Below are 17,367 nucleotides of genomic sequence, written 5' to 3'. Positions count from 1 at the left end.
AAGAAACGGCACCTGCAATCCGCAATTAATCATTTTGCATAAATACAAGGCTTTTCAAACAATCTCACACTGTTAGAGTAGACGGCTGTACTCCGTCTGTAATTACATACATGGCTCATCACAGCTGTACAGAAATCCCTGCGTTTGGCATGAAATATGTAATTGAAGGTGCGAAAATGCTTGTTTTTTACTCGAGGCTGGTGCCTTCAGCCTGGCAGAAATGCAAAAAATCAAGGCCCCCCAACTGCCCCAGTAGCAAAAGCAAGAAACGGAACACGGCTGGAACCGACAGCGCAGCCGCCGCGACCCAGGGCTGCGACGCCGAGCCCCGAGGGGTTTGTGCCCCGTACAGACAGGTTCTGGACAGGGAGCTCCTCAGCTCCAAAACACAGCCCAACGCTGCCGGTTACACCATCGCCGTGAGGATTTAAACACGTTACGAGCAGGGAGTCAAACCCCCAAATCACCCTCGTTACAGAAACGCTCTCGGCAGCAGCCAGGTCCCTCCTGTCCCTCCCGACAGGGCGCGAGCTCCTCTAACAATTCAGTTCTCGTTCCTGCAGCTGGGCTTCTTCACAGATTTTCTTTCCCTAAAATATGCTCTATTTTGACTACAAATTGAAAAGATCCCTAAAAGATATTTAAAAATGAACATTCACGTGAAACAACAAAGTGGAACTGGTGTGGAGAACAACTCTGGAAACCAACAGCAGGGAGAGGAGTATCTAAAACCGCTCCTTTGGTTCGCTGATCTTTCTCCTTTTCGGCAGCACGTCTTGACTAGATGAGAGTTCAAAGTGATGAACCTGCCAAGGGCAAAGAAACACCGCGTTACAGGTTGCCACGCTGCGCAGACCGTGGCCCGCTCCATGGCGTCGGCAAGTTTAACGCGGGAAAAGCCCACCCTGACCGAGGCAGCCGCGCGACGCGTCGAGAGCCGCGCGCGGAGCATCCAGCCCAACCTTGCTATCGCCTGCTCCCCGCCCAGAGGTGCTATGCCGGGAGCAACATCTGGATATGTTTTCTGGCAGAACTGAGCATCCCTCCAAACTACTGCAGGCGGGCTGGGATGCATCGATGCGGTAACGGCAGGACCCCGCGTGTCGCGGCTGCAAGGGAACGTGACGGAGGCCGCTCCCTCCGCAGAGGGAGCGCCTCAACTCCAATTCCACGAGCAGCTGGGAGCCACCCCAGAGGCCCAACCGCGGAGCCCGGCGGCACCAGGAGGGCTCTGCACAGGAGCACAGCGCCCCATACCAACGGGAGAGGGGGCTCAGCACCACACGGGCTTGCCTTCCTGAGCTTTGATAATAATTGATCCAATTATTTCCGATTTGCACACGTGAAAAGATGAGAATTTAGCCTTTAGCTCTGCTGTGCTTTCGATTATTCCAAGCAACTGTGCTTTGTTTAAATTCTAGTATTAAGTTCATTAACAAAAGCTTTTTTTAAAAGAAAGATACAGTGATAGTGAGCATACAGAATGATGTTCTGTTGGGTTTGGGTTTTTTTTTCCCCCCTTTCACATCAGTGAGTAACAAAAAAACACCTCATATGGCCTTGGGGTTGGAAGTAAAAAATTCTGTTCTGCAGTAAGCAGTACTTTACAAAGACTGGATCTACTAGTTCTATATTCTGAATTTAACATCTCCACGAATTTGTGGCCAACACCGATAGCCCTTTTCACATGCAGCTTTCATAGACAGGTCTTTTTAAGACACAGACCAATTTATCTTCTGGATTTCTTTAAAACATTCTGCTGAGGAATGAATCTTGCACGCGCCCAAAGCTCGATTTCCATCAGCCTTCATAGAAATAAAGCAACTATTGGTTTAGGAGAAAACTACTGGCAACAACCGAGCTGCACGTTATGAATCCTTACACAACCACTGTTCCCTAACCTGCGCTAAAAATTAACAAAGAGCTTTTCTGAGCGGGGACAGGATGGGTACAATTTTCCTTGGCTCTGACGCATCATTTCCCCTTCTGACTGTAAATGAAGAGCACTTATTTACTAGAACGGCAGTTACTCACCCCACAGCTTTTTCTGAGAAGAACCTACCAGTAACCTTGAACGTTCACACTTAAGAGAGATGCTGAGGTCTGGTGAAGGCCCCCAAGCTGAAGCTGCCAAGCTCCGCTGGTAAAGGCAGCAGCGACAGAGAAACGGGGGCCCCCAACGCCATCCCCAAAGGCCAAATTCCACCCTGAAGACAACTTCTGCTCCACCTGTGCAAGGCTGGAGGAATTTGGCTCCCCACAGGTAGCACCGACTACGAGACTCATCTGCTGCAATATGATTAAGCAAAGAAATAGCAGATTTTTCTTGGTATGAATGAGTCACAGATCCGAGGTTAGAACTTTGGCCTCACGTTTTCCAAGTAAAATCACTAGCAAGCATATGGCACTGGGCTGGGGATCTCTCCTGGCACACGCTCCTATCAACGCCGGATTAAACCAGCGGAGAATTCGGCTAAATGCATTCTCAGGAAGATATCAATCAATCCTAATGAATCTTTCTCAACCTGTGTTAACTACATCATCACTGAGCTTTTAATTCTTTGGAACAGACTTTTTTTTTTGACACTAAGAATCCAAATGTGTTGAAGTTAATGGGAATTTTAGAAGTGATGAGAATTTCATTCTGTCAACACGAAAAGCATTAAAGCTTAGAGTTTTATTCACTGTTTGGCTTAAAGAACAGGAATAGAAAGAACAGAACTAGAGAAAAAAGAAAACGATACTAACAGTGCTGGTTTGAAATATCTTTCCACTTCTTGTCCTGCTCTCTGACACATTAAGTTCAGACGTCTTACTTGCCAAATGATCGACCTAAAATCAGAAAATAGAATTTGCCTTGTAACAGAAGTAAAAAAAACCCACAAATATATTGGAGGCTACAGCAGGGTTCAGTGCTGTAGCACGCAGAGAGCTCTGGCTCTGCTCAGCACTTGAGCTGAAATTTAAATACAGGCACGCACCCATTGAAGTCAAGAGCACTATTTACAGCTGAAGGTGTCGAAGAGCCCTGACAGATCAAAGCATCAGTTATTTTTGTACAGTAAGTCACTCACGGTTACCCAGGGCGATTCTGTTTTAAGAAACCTTAAGGACCTGTGTTTGAAGTAGTCCTCCACATATTTAAATGACACCATTTTGCTGTATGCAGGGAATGTAGGGGGAGTTTTAAGTCTGAGTAATAAACTTGCATTTTAAGTTTTAATCAGCCTTTAATGAAGTTTTCGTCTGTCAGAATTAGCAGAGAAATTTCTATGAGGAAGAGCGTTTAGTTATGGCTGTTTATAAACACAGCAATTGCGTTCTCATTTATCTTCACACCAGTCAGACCATCTGTTTGGTTTGAGAAGTGTATCACAGAGAAACAGCCTTTCGTTATTGCTCGATTGCTTTAGAACATTAATCATTTTTGTAAAACATTGGGAAGTAAAATGTAAATGCATTTTATTGCTGAAAATATCAACTATGGTAAATAAACCTTTAGCAGATTACCTATTAATCACCCAAAGTAGGAAAGAAGCTTCACAAAAGCTCTAGTAAAAGGTTAAGGTGACAGAGCGCAGTTTTCATACCTGAGGATTAGAGACATACAGATGCTGGTTCCCTCCACCCTTTGTAACTTCATCCTCCTCACAAGTTAAATTTGGTTCTGTAAAAGAGTTGTTAAATAATAAAGCAAGCACACTGTTGACAACACACTAGCAGCTTCCTAACACCGATGTTTTGCCACAAGGAACACCTGCACATTATAAACGGAGCAAAGAGGTGCTTCAAAAGGGCTCCAGTTCTCTATGTGCAAGCGAGTCATCAACTCCACCAAGCGTTACACACTCTTACATCTTTAATTCAGCGATTTCCTATCACAGCTTCCTACCACTTAAGAGATGCTTATGCTAAGTAGTACAGATTTACACACAGGATCTTTGGAAGAGTGGGCTTGATCCCCAAACTCCTTTATGCACCGTACTGCTAAAGGCTCCTCTATCTTGGGATTTGCTTCCAAGTAAAAAGCCTGACGAGCCCGATTTGCACCGCAGAACGGGCACACAGCACTGCGGGGCCACTCCGGCACAGCTTCTGCGTGTTCTGAACCCGCTGCCATTTTGTAACCCAGCCACACACAACCGAGCAGCTTTGGCTGCAGTTCTGTAGCTACGGTTCCCTTATCGCTGCCTGCAGCTGCGTGAACAGGCCACAAAGAAGGAGCAGTCAGTTCTGGAGATGATGTGGTTCCTAATCCATGCCATTTTTTTCCTAGGATACAGATATAAGCATGAACTGGTTAAAGACAACTGTGCTTCAGCTGGGGAAATGACTGAAAAATTTCTGGGTGACAAATGCATTTTCCTATGTCTTGTAGCTCCTATAAACAAAACATTATGCCAACTCCATAAGACAAGCAATTCACTGCATTTTTGCTTGGGTTTGGAACTTCTATTGATTTCTAAAAGCACCAGATACAGCTTTACATGGTTATTGCAGTTCTGCAGCCTACCACCATCGTCAAGACAGAAACACTGATCTACACTTGCTGTTTCCTACACATTCCCATGGTTATTTTTGAACAGCATGGAAATGTCAGCTGTTTTTGCAAAGTTGCACATTTTATTTCTGAAAAAAAAAAAACCCCAACATTAATGCCACTATTTAAATATACAGCACAGCCTGTTCGGTGTTGGGCTTGAATGACAGGACACTCCAACCCATTTTAAAAAAATGAAATCCAGGCTCGACTTGCTTTGTCCAACTGCTCCACAGGCACTCGGACACCAGGGCAGCCCCAACAAGCTCCAAGTCTTGTTTGGGTTGGGAGGACCAAAAGCCTCAGCACGGACACAGCTGCCGCTTTTAGGGTTACATGGAAAGCAATGTGTCCGGAAGATTTTATGGAAAATGGGTGTTTCTGAAGTCTGCAGAACCAGAGTTATATTTCAAAGCAGATGCAACTTTAGGGAAATGCATTAAGAAGAGTGAACAGAGCAAGCAGCAGCACTAATGGGCATTTCTTCTAGGAGTGCCATAGATTCATTATCTCCATACAAGCCTCTACCTCTGCCACAGGGAAAAAAAAAAAAGCATTTTACTTGGGTTTCTCATCCAAATAAATGGGTTCCCCCCCGATTTTGGTCATAAAGCTTGTTTTTTTACTTCACAGTCTTGAGAACTATGTTCCTTTAGCTATCCTATTTTACATGAGCATATCAGAGCATTTCTGAGCATAATCACCTACATCATCTCTACTTAATCTTCTTTCAAAACAGGCACTTATTTCCTCTTTTGACCTTTCTTTGCTATGTTTGAAACATTATGTACAGCAAATGGGTACCGGTATTGTCTGGACGCTTCCTACATAGCCTCTCCAAGAGGAGCACATCAACGAGCAGCAATTCATTCTTCAGCTCATTTGGTAGCAAAGTTCAGTCTTCGAGCCCTCAGGCTATCTTGGGGAATCTGAAGATAAATCATCTTCTACTTCTCCTAGTTTCTCTAAAAACCTTAAAGAGAAGCTTCTGCTCACAGAGATCCTCAAGGACAGAGTTTGCTGTCTCATGTTTTGAGCTGGAGACAGTCTGGGTCTGCATCTTGGAGCGCCAATTAAGAAAAAAAAACCAAACCAGTGGAGTGCTTCCAGGGCGTGTTTCTGGTAGCAGCTGCGGTCAGGCTGGTGTAGCCAGGACAGTTATTTTATTGGCACTTCTGCATTCAGAGCTTACAGTAGAGGACATTTATATGATTGTAAGCAAACACCACAGCAACTACCTATTTATAAAGACTAAGAAAAAGCCAACAAGACAGATGCTGCTGTTTTTCATCAGAAAGGATAAGCAGATACTTCCTGATGTCCTGCATAACAGGAAGGGCATAATCGTTTATTTGATAACAAGGGAGGAGGCAGCTTTGCCTTGCAGTGTTGAGAGTCCTCAGAGTGCTTCTAAAACATAAGATCTCATTTATATTCTCTGCAGAAGTCTCAGTTCAATTGCAGATTGAAGTTGTTATATGAAACTTTTTTAAAAAGAGACAAATGGTTTTGGTACCTTCTTGAGGAGTGCTGCCTTATAGGCTTCCACCTGGAATTTGCTTTTTGCTGCTACTCATGTTGTTTGCGTAGTTTTACATTGACAGATTTTATGGTGCTAGGATTTTACTTCAGGAAACAGTTTGCTGAGATTCATACTAACAAAAATGCTTTGCTAGAATTTGTACCTATGAAAACTAAAGTTAAAGAAGTTCACTTGCAATTATCAAAATGTTCCACGTACGCAGTACAAGAAAAGGGCACACAGGTCCAGAGCAAGCTGTGAAAGCAAGCAGCTAGAAAGGAACTACAACATCCAGCAGCACAATCATGCAGTCATTCATAAAACCAAAACATTTTGAGATGAAGTTACTGATTAGATCAGGCATAGCAAACCATGCAGTAATGAACAACTCCCTTTGTACAGAAGAACACACATCATACGGATCGGTATTTTTACACGGGCATCACTCAGTCTACCACAACGTAAAAACCCTGTGTACACAAGCCCCGATGGTCTCAATTCCTCCGCAACCCCACAGACTGAAGCACGTACGGATTGCAGAATCAGACCATGGTCCCGCTGTCAGAGCTTAAGGAAAAAAGGTGGCTAAAAGTGGTATTTCTGCTAAAAGTACGTAGTGGCCGAAGCTGTGAGGATGCAGTCCAAACAGCTGTGATTTAAACAAAAATAGACTTGGACCATTTTTTGAAGAGAGAATTCTGCTTCCCAAGTCTGCAATAATGAACTCCAGAGTACAATACCTCTGCAAACTTTATGTGGAAATTAAATATATTAGTAAAAACATAATAATAGAAAAATCAAACATCAAAATTTACTTCTAAATATAGAACCCAGTAAGCGTAGCTTATCTGATAAAATGGAACAGAAGATCAGAATTTTAGAACAGAAACATGAAAATGTGCATGTGCTAGCCAAGCGCTTTACAGAACAAAGCCACGACAGAAAATAAAGGCATAGCAATGTATGTGAAGAAAATAGAATGTAAATTTGAAGTAGTGATCTACATCAGAAAATAGAGTTTTAGTAACATCAGGAAGAAGAGGCACAAACTGAAGCAACTTGAAAAATATACAGAAATGTTACCTTGAGCTTCTGAAATATTTGCATTATTCCCATCTTCTACTTTATTATCCAAGACAGGATTTTCCTAGATTAAGAAAAAGATCTATCACTTACTGCAGACAAATAAGGAAGAGGGTTTGTAGTCAGATGCTTAGGGCCAGAGCTTATTAGATGGATTCCTGGTGGAACAAACTGTATTGAAATAATTTAATCTGACATGGAATGCACAGGCTAGCCCAGCATTACTTAATTATTAATGCAAGCACACATTTAATTCAACTGCCAAGAAAAATATCTGTACAAAATACTAAAATTGTAACAACAGATATTGAAAGAATACTATCAGTGCATCAATTATCGCCTTCCCATCACCTGTGAAACAGCAATTTGGAGGCATATGCAGATTTAGAGGGCCAAGAGGTTTATTCCCATCACATCAGCCTCAGGCCTCCCGAGCAATGCTAATGAGGGGGAGCAGCCAGAAGCCTTGAAGCTCCACCGCCTTCTCACCTATGGCCAGTATAGATTTGCACATTCTGACATGACTAAAGGTATTTGCTGCCTACCTCAACCTACCCAGAAATAAATGCCTCCAATTGCTGAAGCCAGCACAAGCACAGGCCCAAGAGCTGCCTCAGGTGCACTAGCATCAGCAGCAGGATGCACAAGTCTGTCACGCGCTCATGCCTTCAGCAACTTTCCCTTTGTGCCTTTTTCTAGGCAGATTTCCTCAGGGAAAAATCCCAATACAGAATCAAGTTTGTTTTAACTTTAGCATCACTAGCTGTACATACAGTGCTGTACAAAATTTATTGCCAGTCATTACTGACTGCATTACTGCTGCAGCAGCTCACTTGGGACTGGTACGGGGCAGCTCCAGGGAGGTTTCACCTGCAGACTGTGAGCGGAGCCGAACAAACGGTACCCGTAGCCACAGCTGCCCCTCTGCTGCTCCCCTCCAGTCTCGCAGAGAGGTGGCTACCAATGATGCCGCTGACAGGCACCGTGCTGATGCACTTGTTCAACACTGCTTTAACAACAGGTTGCTAACTGGAGCAGTAAAAGCAAAAATGTACTGAAGATGTTGTCTTGCTTAAATATATCTGGAAAAACAGTTTTATTATGTTATAGTTAAGACATGCAGTAAAACAATTAATGGCCCTTTTCTAGACTATAAATCACAAAAAATTTCAACAAGCTACACAAAACATTTGTGCTCTTACATTCACGTCCTGGTTCTCTGCTTCTGGGTCATCTCTGTCCACTCTGAGCACCTGGAGAGGCACATTAGTCTCTCCGTGCTTTAGGATGCTTGTATCAACATTCTCCATCCGTTGTTTTTCAGTTGTCACTTTAACTTTCAGCATGTGAAAAGGCGTTGGCACTTCACCCACATTAAGATACATAGGCTCCCCCTCAAATATCATCCCCTCACATTCACCCTCCTTAAAACCAGGAGGTTGGTAATCAGGTGGTGTAACTGCAGAGAAGAATTCATTAGATGTGTCAGAATGAAGCACATTATTGTAAAATTAAATTTTCACTTGTGTGGCTAAAAGACTCTTTTCCCCTTTAAATACAAAGCTACTCCAAAAAAACTGTGTAGGGGGAAGGGAATAATCAATATTCAACTTGTACTAAATGAAGTTTTTCCCCCCTACACACCGGCAAAACCCAATTAAAGCTATTTGAAACAGTTTACATATGCAAAGCAATGAGCTAGAAGCTGATTTTTCAGTACAAAGCTGTAATACATTCTGAAAGCAGAGCTAGTGTCAGACATTTTAAGTCATCCAAACCAGAACTAGTCTGGCAAACACCTTACATCCTAACACACTCGGTAAAACTCCATTTGTTTTTAACACACGCTGAAATCTTTGCTCCAATTAAGTCAGTGACAAGATTGTGTTCCTACAGCGAGATCAAACCCATTCCCCTTGGATTTTGGAAACCGTTGTGAGAAACGGACACAGGCAAAATAACATCACTTAACAAGTCCCAGCAACCATAAAGATTATACATTAAAGTATTTCTTTGAATTGTTTTCTAATGTTTGAACACAGTTGATAAATCAAGGCCATATGGAAATACTACCTTCGTCGTAATAAAACAGCTTCATAGTCAGGCAAACATCATTTGGTAACGGACTCAGGTTTTGCATCAGCACATAAATCTTGCGAATGAGGAGGATACTTGCTTTCTTGGTGTCTGCACAGGTGATTGTGGAATCATTCCTTTTATTCTTACTAGAAATGGACAAAAGCATTCAGATTTTTATACAGAGTAAGCTGTTTCTAGTGTGAAGATACACAACTGTTTAACAGACTATGACTGTCAGAAGCAGGCATCACATTTATTGCTTAAGGTCCGAGATGACAAGCACTGCAATGCCTAACACTAAGTGACCTGCACGTTCTCTGCCCCTTGGAAGATCAAATCCCGAGCCAGGGACATCATGAAAGCATTATGGTTCAGCAGCGGTGACCAACTACTGTGTTTTACATTCCACAGTGCTTAAAAAATACCCAATCTGAAAGAAAGAAAGTAGGTACTTTTGAAAGACCCAATTCTGCAAAGTCTTACTTGCTTTCCCTTAAATAAAACACTTTGACAAGAACAGTTACTGATTAGAAAATGTGTGCCTAAGTGACTCTTCGCACCCAGCTCCTCGAATTCCACGCTCCTGTTCCACCAGCAGCTGACCCAAAGCCTGCCTTACTGCCACCAAAAATGCCTTCCCGCTACTCCCTGATCCTCACAGCTTAGAGAGGCAGCTGAGGGCCTGACCAGGCAGGGTAACCCTGTCTTTTGGAAGCGCACCCTTAACTGCGGTGGCTTCAAATGTCTCACCCCTCTGGAGATGGTTATCTCCTTCCCCGCAGGGAGACACAGAAGCAGGCCCATGCCTTATATTTTCAAATTAGTCCAGTATCAATTTATGCTAATACAGCAAAGCAACCTTGTGTGGCCAAGAGTCACATCCCCTTCCACCAGGGTTTTTTACATGACTTACATCCTCTTTCAGAGGTAAGTAACTAAACTCAGCCCAAAGGACCCAGGTCTGCATTGTTGGGTTTGGTCTTTTTTTAATTTAAAAAGCATTTCATACAGGAAGAAACACAGGAGAAGTACAAACTTGCTACATTTCAATTACTTGTCTTAAAATAAGCCACTTCCTTGCAGCTGTGACTGACCAGTAAACCCCTACAAGGGAAGAAGGCTCAGTGGAGATGGGCACAGGTGATGGGCAGGTGAAGCTCAGGGAATGATGCAGGGTGTCACTGACCACAGCTGCTGCAAAGCCAACTTTAGCTCAACACACAAGGGACCCGAGTGTGCCCTTTGTGTTAGACAAATAGCTATGTCAGTTGAGAGGATCAACTATTATCACAGCTGAGTGGATCAACTGGTGGTGTAAATGTTTCTCCTTGAGTTCATTAAGTGTGAATGTCTCCTTGAGTTAGCCAGACCAGCATGGGGGGAGGGAATACGGCTCAGCCCAAAGAGAATAAACACTGAACAACTAACAAAAGAATTCCAAAGAGAGCAATGGGCTGGAGCTGGCTTCAACCCACGTATTCCTTCCCATGAGCGGGGATGCCCAGCGTCATGATGGTGAACATATTTAGTAATGGGAATGACAACTGGTATTGTGATTGAACTGTGCATTGCAATAGCTATGCTTTGCTAAGCGTAGCTTACATTTGTATTGCATTTTCAGTGTATTTTGCATCATCTCTGCTAGATGATAAATCCCATGCAACATCATGTATCTTCAGATAAGTAAATCTGATATTAAACATTTCACCCTCCACACACGGAGTATCTTCAAGAACCTGGTCAGAGAGTATTGGACTCTGACACAAAGAATCATCTTTTGAGTGGATATTTAAAAATATGACCATAATCTGACAAAATGAGTCATTGTATTTTAAGAATAAGTCTAAGCTAATAGTACACATTGATAAAATTAGTCTTAAGATCCAGAATTAAAAAAGGAAACACCAAACAGATAAAATCCAAAGTTTTTACATTCAAGTGTACGCAATGGACTGTAAAACCACAGAGCACAATAAAGTCACAGTGACGGTACCTGCTGAAATCCAGGAGTGGCCCATTCTGGGTGTACTTGAATTTGAAGTGGTAACATTCTGTAATTGTCTGCAAAAAAATCCAGTAATTATTAAGCTATCAGCTGTCAACCAAACTGCTGCTGCTTCTGTCTAGTAATCTATTAACCTTGCATTTAAAGAAAATAATGAGCGCCCAACTCCTGCCTGATGCACTTACATGCATTGAATTCAGCTTTCTAATGCTGTAACTATTAATGGTATTAATGTATATAATTGTCATCAAATAAAAATGAAGATTTACATTATTTTCTAGGAATCACCATGATAAAGTATTTTGAAACATCAGCTTAAGTTTTTCGAATGAAATACTCATTCAAATTTTAGTCACTAGGAGAATGCTTCACACACATAACAGTGACACCCAGTGGTTAGTGAAAACATCCTGTGTCTTCCCCAAAGAAGTTCCATAAATTTGTTATGCAGTTAGGACGATGCATCTTTACAGGTGATGCTTGGGGGTTTTGTGCTGGCCTGAGAATAACCTGACAGTAGATATTCAAAGGCAATTCGCTACGTGGCAATTCTGATTAGCTCTAGTGATTCTTACAGTTGGTATTTTAAGATGCGTCTTTTTTAACATGCATTAATGTGATTAAGTACTATTGCTCAGCATTAATGTGATTAAGTACTATTGCTCATATGCACATTTCACCATATCCATACTGTCACTCATCATCCAGTACAACATTCTAGCAGGTTACCTGAGGATCTTCTGGATGAGTACAGACCTGTATTTTTAAAGTAAAGAGAGGAAACAGAGTAAGAACTGTGCATATCCCTAAGCATCTACCTTAAAAAATGTGTACCTTACTTTTCAAAGATACTTACTGCTAGGACAATCATTCTTAGCTGTCAGAAATACAATTAAAGAAAAAAGAACATTAAATGTATTCCATAGCCCATTTCTGCTTACCAAGCTGCTTTGTTTCTCTAGCTCTGGAAACCAAGACAGACAACTACAGGCCTGTTTGAAGAGAAACCTCTTCATACACTTAACTCCTGATCCGTTTAAGAAAGGACTTACTCAACTGGCAGAATAAAATTCCAAAGTATCCCTGCCTTTAAGCATTTCTTTTTACAGAGAACATTATCCTGAAACGTGTGTGCATCCCACATTGTAGCTGTTTAACATATTAAAGCGCAGCTATTCCCTAACCAGAAAGTCCAATACCTATGCTGGCAGCTAATGGACTTACATAAATGAATGTTTAAATACATTTAAAATAGCTAAATGATACTGGAAGACTTACATATTTCTTCTGCAAGGCATCATAGCATCCTAACATCCTGCAAAAATCAAATAATAGTGTCCATCTACTACTAATTTCCAGTTGCTTCACTTCTGGCTAAATAAAATAGTCCCAAAAACTGAAATTCTTGTGTTGAGCCTTCTTAATATTAGAGCTATAAAGAATACTTATTCCATTATTCTGTCTTTTTATTAGTAGTGATACAAGCAATGACTATCTTTGTAACACCCCAAATCACCCTAACCTCTGCAGAAGTAAAAATATAATCTGTAAGTAAATAATTTATAAGTAAAAACATAATGCAATTGTACAGCTACCATTTTCAAACACCTAACACATGTATTCATTAATCAACTTATTTATAAGTACTTCAGCTGAAGCACAAAGGAGTTGCTATTGCCTTTATTTAGATGTTGCAATTTGCTTTTTATATAACATGTAAACGACAGTCAAATAGCGCACCAAAACTTACCCTAATTTTTTTCCTAACATTTCTTTTGAATACGGCAACAAGCAAAACTTGGTTTTGGTGTGTACATGCTGCTGAGTGAAGAAAGGCTACTCACCTGTAAACTCCCAACAGGTAGCACACACCCTTCACACAAAAACCAGGGGGCTTTTCCTTGTCAGCATCCACAGGCTGCCACGCCACTGCCCTCGCTAATGTTTGATGCATGAGGGTAAGGTGAAATGCACTCCACGCCACCTGAGTTTCCTCTACCACAGAAGATCAATTAAGAAATTCCAGGTTACAGCAAGGAAGCCTTTTTCCCCCCTCCTCCCTCAGTGACAGCACATGGACAAAGAGCGGCTGACCGATCACACTTGAAACACCAGAACTCAGACCTACACCTCTGAACACCTCACCACTGACAGCAGCTGCAAACTCCCTCTGCCAAACGCAGCAGCATTTCCCATGCCTTACCTTGTACTACAACAAAGGAGAGACATTTTTTCTTTGTATTTGCAAACTTCCATATGTCATGACATGTGTTACATATGCACTGTAATTAACATACCATTTCACCAGCTGAGTAGAGCCAGGACAGTTTTTGTCTTCCCTCAGAATTTTGACACAGACATCTCAAAAAAAAAAAAAATACATGCATATTTACTTAGGACAAAATGCAACTACATTGCTAAGAAAGTGAAGTTCATTCCCTAAAAGTATATATCAAAAGCAGACTAAAATTAACATTACTCAGTGTGGTGTCAGTGTGGTTTTAATTGCCAAGTTAGTTAGCATCACTGCTATCTTTAACAGAATTCAGTGATGATTGTATTACTGAAGTTTCCATTACAGTCATTGAAAATGGCCATTAGCTCTAACCAAGAGGACCAAGTGGCTTTAAAAAACACTCATTAACTTCACAGCAATCCTACGGCAATAGATTTTGCAAAGAACCATGAAAACAGCCTGTTACCATCCATGTATCTTGTTCCATAGGCACTTTCAGGAAAGATTCCTCTCAGATATGTAATGCAGGATACTGCTACTGCCAGGAGCCTCTTCACTAGCATCAGGGATTGCTGTTCAGTAGATATTTTGGTAGGAAATACAACTGCACTCTGAAAGTTAAAGAAAGAAAAGAATTAATCTCTGGCCACAACAACAAACCTGTAAGTCTACAGTCTGGTCCAATGCCTGCTTAACATTTTAATTTAATTGAAAAGTATGACTTTCAGCATTTATGAAGTTAAAAGTATTCTTAACACTTGGTGCTACTATGGTTTTAGGACATAGCTGATTCCTACCAAGTGTACGACCACAAAGTTCAGACTCAAACTGTTTTGCTACTAAGCATCTTTATTCATAGTTAGGGGATTGAATTAGCCTGTAATTTTCAAGTGAAGAAATATTAAAGAGCACCTGGATGCACCATGTCAGCTAAAATTCACCAATTTTTCCAATTCAAATAACACATTGCGCCGAAATACACAAGCAAATCCTACCACACAGTTCCTTTGCTTCTGAGCAGTTGCCATCTTGCAGATACTCTTCTGTTAATAAAACATCTGCATTAACACAGGTACGGCCACCGTTCACAAATGCACACAAGCCCAGACCGCAGCCGTTCAGCTTTAACTGGTCAGCACCTGAACCTCCAAACGCTTCCTACACAATTAATCTGTATCAGTGCAAACAAACCCTGGAATTTTAAGGAAACAGAACAGCACAGTTCATCTAATAATCACCAATATTAGATTCTTGATTTTCACACCAGCACAGACCTCCCCCAAGGCTGCAGTACGTTCTAATTAAAACACCGTGTGTCTATTTATATGAAGCATGAGCCTTTAAAAGTGATGCTCTGAAGCGCTAACTGGCACCCAGCCTAACAGATTGCCAAAGGACCCCAAGAAGGGGCCCTCCACATTTACATCATCTCCAGCCAAAGCTGAGCCATCGCCTTTGGAAAACACCTCCAGGCTTGGGTTGTTTTCCTCTGTTATTTAAACAAGCATTGTAGAAGGAGACTTGTCTCCAGCTATTCTTCTCACTCACCCATGTTTTGATTAAGCCTTTAACCCTCCACACCATGAGCCTGACTCCACAAGCCAAGCCTTCCCCACCAGCTGTAAAAATAACACGCACGCACACTTAAGGACAGGGAAAATGCCTAATTAAGTGGTCAGGACCATGCAGGGAACTGAGCTCCCCCTTAGCTGAGCCTCCACAAACCCATCTGACCTCAGTGCACGGCTAAGCTCAGCACTTCTGTGAGGAACACAGCAATAGAGGAGCCCCTTCCCAGCACTACCACCCTTAGAAAAGACAACCTGCTTCGCCAAGGTGTAAAAGCCGCCCACAACCCGAGGTGGAAGGCACGGGTGAAAGGAGAGTGTGCCAAAACCCCGCAGGAGGCGACCGACGGGCCACAACCCCCGCGCCCGGGAAAGGCGGCACCCCTCCCCTCAGCCGCGGCACCACGTCCCCGCCGGCGCTTCCCCCGCCCGCCCTCCGCTTTTATAGGGCAAGGGCCGTATGCAAACAGAGGGGCGGGGCTCGCCCTCAGGCACGCGCCGCTGCGGGCCGTGCGCAGCGCCCAACGGCCCCCCCCCACCCCCCCACCCGCCCCGCAAAATGGAGGCGGAGACGGCCCCGAAATTGGCTTTAAATTGCCCCTGCAGACGCGGATTCAAGTAATGCCTTGCCGCTCTCTTACCCCTGTAGCCAACTAAGCGCAGAAGTGACTCACAGCAGCTGTTGTTCGCTTAAACGTTTTTTAAGCAAGCGTGTAGGCCTTACATCAATGTAATTTATGCCTAAATGTAAAGAAAAGGTTTGAGTGGGATTGCAGCCTCAACCTTTTTCCTTCAGAGCTGGTTTTAGCTCCCTGTTCGATGCAAGCGCTGCACTTGATCCCGGTTGTGTTGCGTGGGTGCGATGGCAGCTGAAGGCGCCAGTGAGGGCGCCTACGTTTCGGTGTTGCTATCACGAAAACTTACGTCAACGTGAAACCACTGAGAGCAGCTCCTTTCCCTCCCCACGCGTTTGGCGGCAGTGGGATGGTCCATATCCTCCATTCCCAAATCACAAACAAAATAAAAATAAAAAGCAGCCGGCCAGGGTAGGGGCCTCAGTGGGACGCTGGGAGGCCAGGACACGTGGCATCTGGAGACACTGCCTTCAAGAAGACCAGCTCCTCCTGAAGCTCTTCTCCAAGCAGCAGGAGATGCGTGCACAGCTTTGTGATCCCTCGGTCAGCTCGGGGGATCCGGGCCCAGCTTCTGGATAAAATAAACGTGTTAAATAAAGAGCCTATGCTCAAGCTGAAGGTGTGGGAGGGAAACGTGGCTTGTGAGACATTTCCCACCTGAGGGAGCCCTTGAAACACCATCCCTTTCCCAAAGAAATGTTTCTGTCCTGCATTTTGAAGAAGAATTCAGCACGCCACGGGCAAGCAAACCATGGCGTAGCTGCCAGGGATAGCCAGCGGGCAAACCTGAGCATCAAACAGCTGGGCTGTCAGAAAAGGGAGCTGAAGCTTTTTGTGAGAGGTACCTACCGGGGGGAGCACCACCAGACGACAAGCTACCAGCTAGAGCCAGGCCAGCTGGAATTCCCTCTGCCACCTAGTCCTGCCTCCAGACACCACATACAGGATTTTCAGACAGCGAAACTGATCTGTAATGCTTCAAAGCCCGTCTACAATTCCATCAACAATGCACAGAGATGAAGGGAATGAGACACGGACTCTGCATATGAGTTCAAGCAAAGACACTTTATTTTTACTATCTATCCCTTTTATAATAAGATCTAGTGTTCACGAGCAAGCAAAACCCATTTCATTGGCTACTCTCTTTCGTCCACGCGTCTCTTCAGCGTTACTTGTTGGTTCTTCAAGCTGGGGCACGCAAATTCCTCTTTCAGGGATGTATCCAATCTCATCCTGATTTTTCTGCCTCTAAGTTTCACAAACTTGTTTGTAACAAGCCTCAAGGCCACCGCTGCATTCCTGCCAACCTGTAACAAGCCTCAAGGCCACCGCTGCATCTCGTCAAAGTCAAACACAATCTCACTCATTCCTACACAGAGATGAAGTGATATCCATGTCGTGGTCGCAATACTCAGTACTGAAGAGGAGGGAGGAAAATGGGATGTCCTTTATGGTGTAAGCACCACCGGTTCAGCTGGAAAAAAAGCGGTGGCCCTGCTTGAGCAGGGGGGTTGGAACAGAGGAGCTCCAGAGGTCCCTTCCGACCTCAAACAGGGCGTGATCGTGTGATTCTGTGCCCCGTTTCTGTCATTTGGTGGCATCTTGGAGGCTCTCCCTGCCCCAGGCCCCCCTCGGGGAGTGAGGATTGGGGGTGTGTTTTAGGGAGCAGCCCCCTTCTCGCTGCAGGACCACACCTGGC

At 43.4% G+C, this 17,367-nt stretch overlaps 1 protein-coding gene across 10 annotated transcripts; it reads right to left on the bottom strand.

Moving 5' to 3' along the window:
• Positions 1-13: 13 nt before the first annotated feature.
• Positions 14-15,907, bottom strand: HORMAD1 (HORMA domain containing 1). Of its 10 annotated transcripts, XM_087772637.1 has the most exons (16): positions 15,289-15,428; positions 15,014-15,084; positions 14,461-14,508; positions 13,932-14,076; positions 13,527-13,590; positions 12,508-12,544; positions 12,086-12,106; positions 11,959-11,985; positions 11,218-11,285; positions 9,219-9,370; positions 8,348-8,604; positions 7,146-7,209; positions 3,591-3,667; positions 2,749-2,832; positions 2,063-2,289; positions 14-806 (listed from the first exon to the last, which is right to left on the bottom strand). In XM_087772637.1, the coding sequence occupies exons 2-16, from the start codon at positions 15,047-15,049 to the stop codon at positions 656-658; spliced, it is 1,458 nt and encodes a 485-aa protein (XP_087628763.1). In that variant the 5' UTR covers positions 15,050-15,084; positions 15,289-15,428; the 3' UTR covers positions 14-655. The 10 variants fall into 10 exon arrangements, with proteins under 10 accessions (XP_087628763.1, XP_087628766.1, XP_087628762.1 ...); XM_087772640.1 differs by lacking the exons at positions 15,014-15,084; positions 15,289-15,428 and adding an exon at positions 15,675-15,907 and having other exon boundaries at positions 14,461-14,657; XM_087772636.1 differs by having other exon boundaries at positions 15,014-15,428.
• Between the last annotated feature and the right edge of the window lie 1,460 nt (positions 15,908-17,367).

Source organism: Nipponia nippon, unplaced genomic scaffold (genome assembly GCF_047370975.1).
Source record: "Nipponia nippon isolate SJK-2023a ecotype South Korea unplaced genomic scaffold, ASM4737097v1 scaffold_36, whole genome shotgun sequence".
Classification (NCBI taxonomy): Eukaryota; Metazoa; Chordata; class Aves; order Pelecaniformes; family Threskiornithidae; genus Nipponia; species Nipponia nippon.
This window is presented reverse-complemented; position numbering and strand designations above follow the sequence as displayed.

What these genes read in the sequence shown, in the direction of transcription:
- HORMAD1 (XM_087772636.1), bottom strand. Translation starts at nt 15,049, where the DNA reads ATGGTGTGGAGGGTTAAAGGCTTAATCAAAACATGG. An exon ending in AAGGCTTAATCAAAACATGG is followed by an intron (nt 14,509 to 15,013) that starts GTGAGTGAGAAG and finishes TTTTATTAACAG; the next exon opens with AAGAGTATCTGCAAGATGGC. An exon ending in GTGAACGTTCAAGGTTACTG is followed by an intron (nt 807 to 2,062) that starts GTAGGTTCTTCT and finishes TGCCCTTGGCAG; the next exon opens with GTTCATCACTTTGAACTCTC.